General features: G+C 44.3%; 1 protein-coding gene across 4 annotated transcripts in view; it reads right to left on the reverse strand.

Moving 5' to 3' along the window:
* The window catches only part of dpf3 (double PHD fingers 3), a 37,282-nt gene that overhangs the window by 15,546 nt on the left and 14,236 nt on the right, over window positions 1-7,500 (reverse strand). For all 4 annotated transcript variants that reach the window (XM_080452287.1, XM_080452286.1, XM_080452289.1 and 1 more), the window contains 2 exons: window positions 2,861-3,021; window positions 655-762 (listed from right to left, as the gene is read on the reverse strand). In XM_080452287.1, the coding sequence (XP_080308413.1) occupies window positions 655-762; window positions 2,861-3,021 (269 nt within the window). The remainder of the gene's footprint in view (window positions 1-654; window positions 763-2,860; window positions 3,022-7,500) is intronic.

A 7,500-nucleotide genomic window follows, 5' to 3' on the forward strand; every position in this document is an offset into this window, starting at 1 on the left:
GGCATAGCGGTCCGGGCACCTAGGCTGCTAATGCCTGATAGCGTGTCGCGCGTTCGAATCCCAATCCCGACGACTTTTGCGGCGTGTCTCTCCCCATCTCTCTCTCCCCATTTCCTGTCAGTCTACTGTATACTATCAAATAAAGGCAGAAAAAGCCAAAGATAATTTAAAAAAAATGGCATAGCAACTTTAAAGTGTTGTGCAGTGTTTTACCATGCTGTTTAGACATAAAAGACACATTATATTACATAATGTAGGCTGAGATCTACTAAAGAATACTAAAGAATAATGAATCTGTTGAAGACAGGGGCAATCTCTCGTAGAAATGGGCCCACCTTTTTTCCCTCTACACAAAATCTTGGCAGAAAATAGCAGATCTACAAGATCACAATGTGTCACGTTGCTACAGTTCATGTGGTTAAAATCTATATGTACTGTAGGTACGTCCGTGGATTTCTGTATGTCTTCTTTGAGTGTGTGTGCATGTGTGCATGTGCGTGTGTGTGTGTGTGCGTGTGTGTGTGTGTGTGTGTGTTTGTGTGTGTGTGTGTGTGTGTGTGTGTGTGTGTGTGTGTGTGTGTGTGTGTGTGTGTGTGTGTGTGTGTGTGTGTGTGTGTGTGTGTGTGTGTGTTTGTGTTTGTGTGTCTTAGTTACCCAGTCTGAGCTCACACAGTCGTAGTTGGGGGTCTAGTGGTGTGTGGAGTCGCCGCTTCTTCCTCCAACAACGAGCTGGATAAGAATACATCTGTCCTACTGCCTGACCTGACACACACAAAAACACACACATTTTAACAATGTATTCATGTCCACATAAAGGAGAGCATACAAGGACACAAATATTAAAGGTACAAGGTTACAAAATCATGGCATATCTCTTCATGATACAATAAGCATATCACTCAGTACTCCGCCATATGTGCCGGCTACCAATTATGAAAGAGACAGCACAGTACTTTGCCAGCCTGTTTGCGTCCTTTTTGGGCATCCCAAGTTGTTGAAACCCTCTAACAACTAGTCTGTGGGTATGTCCTATACCTAGGCTAATAAATATAAAAAACAAATAGTTCTGCACCTATAGCCCAGCTCTGAGATGGTATGTAGGAGTGGTTGGTATATACTGTAATTACCTTGGTCATAAAGGCTTTCTCTAGGCTAGGGTCAAAGGTGCATGCTATCTCTAATACAGACACTTCTCTGGACTCTTCATCAACCACAACAACATCTGGTGTATTAGCTGTCAAAAATGTAAAAATGTCTCACACACTTCACTGTAGATTGTGACGGAACAAGTCGGACAAGTACACCAGTGTTTCCAAAACAGTACGTGGGTCGGGACTCATTTAGGGGTCATGGACCCATTTTTTATGGGTTATAAGTTTCCTACCAACAAAACATTTTATTTCAAAAGATTTTCAATAATAAATACGTTAAATTATAAATTTGTTTTGGTGAAAAAAATCCCATACATTTTCAAAAACGTTAACAGATAGTGAAAATAGCCAATCCACAAGTTCCAACTTGTAGATGTGTTGACAACTTGTAGAGTGACTATTTTCACTATTTCTGAAAGAGGGTTCATTTGTACCCAAGTTTGGGTTGCGGGGGGAGACACCAACATTTATCTTTTGGGTCTAGCGCTGAAAAGAGTTTGGGAATCCCTGCTGTAGAATCAAAGAGAGAGAGAGAGAGACAGGGAGAGAGTGAGAGAGAGAGAGAGAGAGAGAGAGAGAGAGAGAGAGAGAGAGAGAGAGAGAGAGAGAGAGAGAGAGAGAGAGAGAGAGAGAGAGTTGGTGTGACAAGCCCAGAATAAATGCGTATATTGAGACAGAGGTTGACCACTAAGAGCAGGGTGTCTCCTGCAGGCCTATAGGACACACTGCTGCTATTTGTGTCCAAAACCACCAGGAAACTGAAGCCTCAACATCACCCAGATAACATGATGGACAGACGGATGGATGGATGGATGGAGGGAGGGAGGGGAAAGCATAACGTTGCTGTCGACCAGAAACCTCTTGTCTCCATATTCTAACTTTTTGTGTTTTTTTTCGTAAATGAATGCCCTACTTGATCATACAACGTCACACAAAAGCATCAAAAGTAGCAGATCCAGAAGCTTGAAACCCGGCGTGAAGCGACGCATTCTGAGCTTGTGGATCTGCTACTTTTGCCTTATTTGTCTGTCTGTCTGTCTGTCTGTCTGTCTGTCTGTCTGTCTGTCTGTCTGTCTGTCTGTCTGTCTGTCTGTCTGTCTGTCTGTCTGTCTGTCTGTCTGTCTGTCTGTCTGTCTGTCTGTGTCTGTCTGTGTCTGTCTATCCATTCACCCATGCTGTACACCCAGTCATCCATCTCACCCTCAACCCACACACCCATGAATTTCTTGCAATATTTATTTGTATTTGAACAGAACAACAGAGGGCACCTTTCTTTTACTGTTATTTAAGATGTTAAGACGGAAGGTCGTCTGCAGGCCTTCAACAACGCTGTATAGCTCAGGTAATGTAAGAATATCTCAGGTATATAGACGAATCTGCAGTTATGATTGCCGCTCTGTTGATTCGTCTATAGACGTTAACAAGTGATTCAACGTTAGTGTGCTACCATATATAATCTGCCGGACACGGCGCTCCTCAGAGCGGACACAGGCAGCTTTCGCTGGCCTGGTGCTTGTAGATCTACGCTTTTGGGCTTAAAACGGCGATAGCGCCCGAACGGTGGGTCGTATACCGGGACAGGGGACGATCTGTCGAGTCTGTCCGTAGCCCCCCCCCTGGCCGAGGGACCACAGTGTATGTCAATTGGTTCTTGGCTGTTTTGTTTTTGTTTTTTAATCCCAGTGCGTTAGAGACACTGGCGCCCTCACCTGGCTGGCGGTGGCACTTTGTCATCCAGATGTAGCAGTTGTTCTGGGCCACGCCGGTCTGGGAGTCCAGGAACGGCATGCGGACGCTGCGCTCGGCGCACAGCCGGGCGTTGTAGCTGCGACAGTGTTCTATGGCCTCCTTGTAGAACTGATCACCTAGCCTGAGGACAGACAGACAGACAGACAGACAGACAGAGACAGACAGATGTAAGACACTATCAAGCAGAGGGCAGATACATGGACAGACCAAGGTTACTACAGCTTTTAATTTTTTTGTTTTGACTTTTTCATTTTCAGTTAGGATACTTTTAATTCGTTTTTAAAACGGGTTTGCTAGTTTAATTTTTGTGTGTGAAAATGCTGTTTTAGTTTAGTTTTTATTTAGTTTGAGTTTTTTGGATCGGCACTTATCCAAGAAACCTGCTCTCCCGCCTGTCCCCTGCTATAGAGCCCTATCACACATTGCTGTCGGGCAGAAACCTCTTACCTCCAAATTCTAACTTTTTTGTGTTTTTTTTCTCGTAAATTAACGCCCTACTTGATCATACTACAGCGTCACACAAAAGCATCAAAAGTAGCAGATCCACAAGCCCGGAACACGGCGCAAAGTGACGCGTTTCGAGCTTGTAGATCTGCTACAGTTTTGGAACATATGAGGTTTCCACCCGACAGAGACGAAGTATAAAGAAGACCCAACAGACATGAGCCATACTGTTCAACCCGCTCTCTCTCTCTCTCTCTCTCTCTCTCTCTCTCTCTCTCTCTCTCTCTCTCTCTCTCTCTCTCTCTCTCAGGATGAAGATAGCAGAAAAACATCTACTGTGAAAGAGATCAACATCAACAGAATATGGATGAGATGTCTTTTCCTGCATGACAAAGACAGATGGATTATAGGTTTACATAGACGCACGCACGCAAGCACACACAGTCACACACATGTCGCATGCACGCATGAACACACACACACACACACACACACACGCATCGACAGTGTCTGTGTCTTCCAGCAGGCACAGGACCTGAATCACGATTAGAGACAGACCAATATATCGGTTTGGCCGAAATATATATCATATACCCTGAAGAAGGCAGTTAGCTGCCGAAACGTTGGTTTTCATTACTCTGCGTCCAAAATAACATAATGTCACTTTGGCTACCAGTGTGTGCAGCCACCTTATTGTCTCTTGAAGACTATCTTTAGGCTGATAAAATCAGTATTAGACTGTTTTTTTAACGACATCAGTATCGGCAATTATGCAGCCTATACAGTATGTGCCGATTAATTTTTTTACCTTTTGGGGGGCAATGACCACACTGGGATATCAAAAGCAGAGGCAAGGATACCCCCCCCCCAACAAATCCATCACTGTGTGTATGTTTCTGTCCCACTTCCTACCGCATAGTGCCTGTATAAAACCCCCAGGCGGGATTAGGAACCCTTACATAAGTGTGTCTGAGTGCATCTTTGTCGTATGTGTGTTTGCGTGCATCGTAGCGTGCACGTCTGTGTGCAGCATGGTCTAGGTCAGCGGTTTCAAAACCTTTTCCGGATCAGGGCCGCACGCACTTGAACATCTTGAAGGCATTTTCAGACCATGTTCACTTTACTGATCAATCAATCGATTGAGTTTCGGCTTGGATCAATGGAACTAACGTAGTATAATTCAAGTTCTTATTTATTTTAAGTCGCTCTGGATAAGAGCATGTATCTGCTAAATGTCTAAATTGTAAATTGTTATCACTATGGAAAAAAAGGAAAGTTTCTTTCAAGGTTCCAAAGAAAAATACGATGTCATTTTGTTTCACATTTATTTTATAATATTAAAGGAAGGGTATGTGATATTTTATCATTGCTAAAGATTGTTTGTTCAGTAACATGGTTCTCCCTGTCTCTACAGCTCTTTTTATAGTGTTCCAAATCCAATTCCAATTTTGTCTGCTCATTTCTACGTGTTATACTCCCCATTTCACTTGTTTATCCTGTTTCCTGTATGAGTTTGTCGTATTATTTGCTATATTTTATTTTATTTTACTTGCACAGTGTGCAAGTAAAAACAGATTATTAGTAGAACAAATATACTAAAGCTAAAGTAAGAGTAATAATAATGTGACAGAGACAGTCTAACTGTGTGACCTGTTGTTTACTCAGACTGCCTGCAGCTGGCATCTGCTATTCAGTCTGGGGTGACATCTCCATTGTTTAGCTGCTAAATCAGGTAGAGACAGTAAGTCTACCATTTGTTTGGTCAACAGGTGGGGGGAGGCTATCATTGACCCCCACCCCACATGCTAATGTCAGCTATACAGTGTATAAAGAAGTGACTGCAACATTATTAGTTGGTGCTGTCTCACACGACGTGAGGCTGTGTGGAGTCAGGGCTCTGCCCTGGCTCCCTGGCTGGTTCTTATGCTGTTGTTATGATGCTGTTGAATGCTGAATAAATGAACATGGAAACTGGGAACCCTGACGTCTGTCTCTTCTCCTCCACTTCTTATAACAACTACAAGCCTGCTAAGCGCAGTTTATGCCTCATCATACACGACAAATGGCGAGCCAGCTACATCGTTGTGCATACTTTCACGGGTGTGTGCTTCGATTAAAGGACCTGTGTATTTTGAGGGGACCGCGGGAGCGGGCCTTTGGGGAGGTTTGGATCCATGGGAGTCTTCCTACGGCGAGGAGGACCGCCGCCATGGGGACGTCAGCGCGACCTGGATTTCTACTATGCTGAAGGGCCTCCAGCGGCGACGATGTGATGACTGCCACCGCTCATGACCAGATCTCGGATGGCTACTACACGACGGGTCGCGTCTACTCTTCTCATGGGGACGGCGGAGCGGAAAACTTTCTGTTGAAGTTGTCCGTGGGGGGAGGTGGATGTTGTGAGCAGCGGCTATCTTTTTGGCTGGAACGAAGATATCACCTGGAACTGCGCTCAGCTATTCTGCTGACGTGCGTGGACATTGAGATAGAGGCGACGAAAGCAGCATTATCGGATGAGAACAATGAACATGCAGGAGAGAGGTTGTATTTGTAGTGATAAAGTGGTTTAAACTACGGAGCGTTATTTTTGTTGCTAGTCCGAAAAGCACAGGGTTGCATTCGGCACCTGAAAAGTGTGATCTCACATTCAGTGTATAGATAGGAAAGTAGCTGGGAGGCCGCGGAGACGTGGCGTTCGCCAGCGTGCCAGAAAGTACAGGTTTACATCTGGTGTGGCGATTTTATTTTTATTTTGAAATTTAAGGTAAATCACTGTATGACTATTGTGTAATTTTGATGCCTGTATCTAAGTTGTTCTTTCTGATGTGTTGTTTGTGTTGAATCTGCTGTATGTCCTTTTGTTTAAACTTCCAGCCATTGGTCTTGGGGGGTGTAAGAAGAATGATATTTTTTGATGTTTTTTCTTTCATACTGTGTTATTCAATATACCTGGTTGCGAAAGACGTTAAAGTCTTTCGTGGGGGGAATGTCGTATTATTTGCTATATTTTATATGACAGTGTGCAAGTAAAAACAGATTATTAGTAGAACAAATATACTAAAGCTAAAGTAAGAGTAATAATAATGTGACAGAGACAGTCTAACTGTGTGACCTGTTGTTTACTCAGACTGCCTGCAGTTGGCATCTGCTATTCAGTCTGGGGTGACATCTCCATTGTTTAGCTGCTAAATCAGGTAGAGAGACAGTAAGTCTACCATTTGTTTGGTCAACAGGTGGGGGAGGCTAAAGAAGTATAAAGAAGTGACTGCAACATTATTAGTTGGTGCTGTCTCACACGACGTGAGGCTGTGTGGAGTCAGGGCTCTGCCCTGGCTCCCTGGCTGGTTCTTATGCTGTTGTTATGATGCTGTTGAATGCTGAATAAATGAACATGGAAACTGGGAACCCTGACGTCTGTCTCTTCTCCTCCACTTCTTATAACAACTACAAGCCTGCTAAGCGCAGTTTATGCCTCATCATATACGACAAGTTCTCTCTCCTGACTGAATAAAAGTGAAATCATGACCTGAACATTTATTTTCTGTTTATTAGAGAGCTGGAGAGACATGGAGACCCCTGTTCTCACAATCTATCTATAGCAATGATTACTATCAAAATATAGAGCTATTTAACACTTATTTAAAAAAATAACATATTACTTACACTACCCTACCTCTAATGTTATATTATCACCAAAAGCTTGTGTGTTTTGCCAACTTGCAATAACCTCACGACCCACCAGTAGGCCCGACCCACAGGTTTGGAACCACAGGCCTATGTATTTGTCTGTATTTGTGTCTGTATGTGTAATGCAACAAGAGGGGAAAAGTGTGTGTGTGTGTGTGTGTGCGTCCGTGTGTGTGCGCGTCCGTGTGCGTCCGTGTGTGTGGCTTCATGGCCGTCTGTCTAGTATGGCATGTCCTAAGACCACCCCACGCACGCACGCACGCGCGCGCGCGCACACGCACGCGCGCGCGCACACACACACACACACACACACACACACACACACACACACACACACACACACACACACACACACACACACACACACACACACACACACACACACACATGGCCGTCTGTCTAGTATGGCATGTCCTGAGACCACCCCACGCGCGCGCGTGCGCACACACACACACACACACACACACAC

This window comes from Gymnoscopelus braueri (assembly GCF_963280865.1).
Source record: "Gymnoscopelus braueri genome assembly, chromosome: 16".
NCBI classification, from domain to species: domain Eukaryota; kingdom Metazoa; phylum Chordata; class Actinopteri; order Myctophiformes; family Myctophidae; genus Gymnoscopelus; species Gymnoscopelus braueri.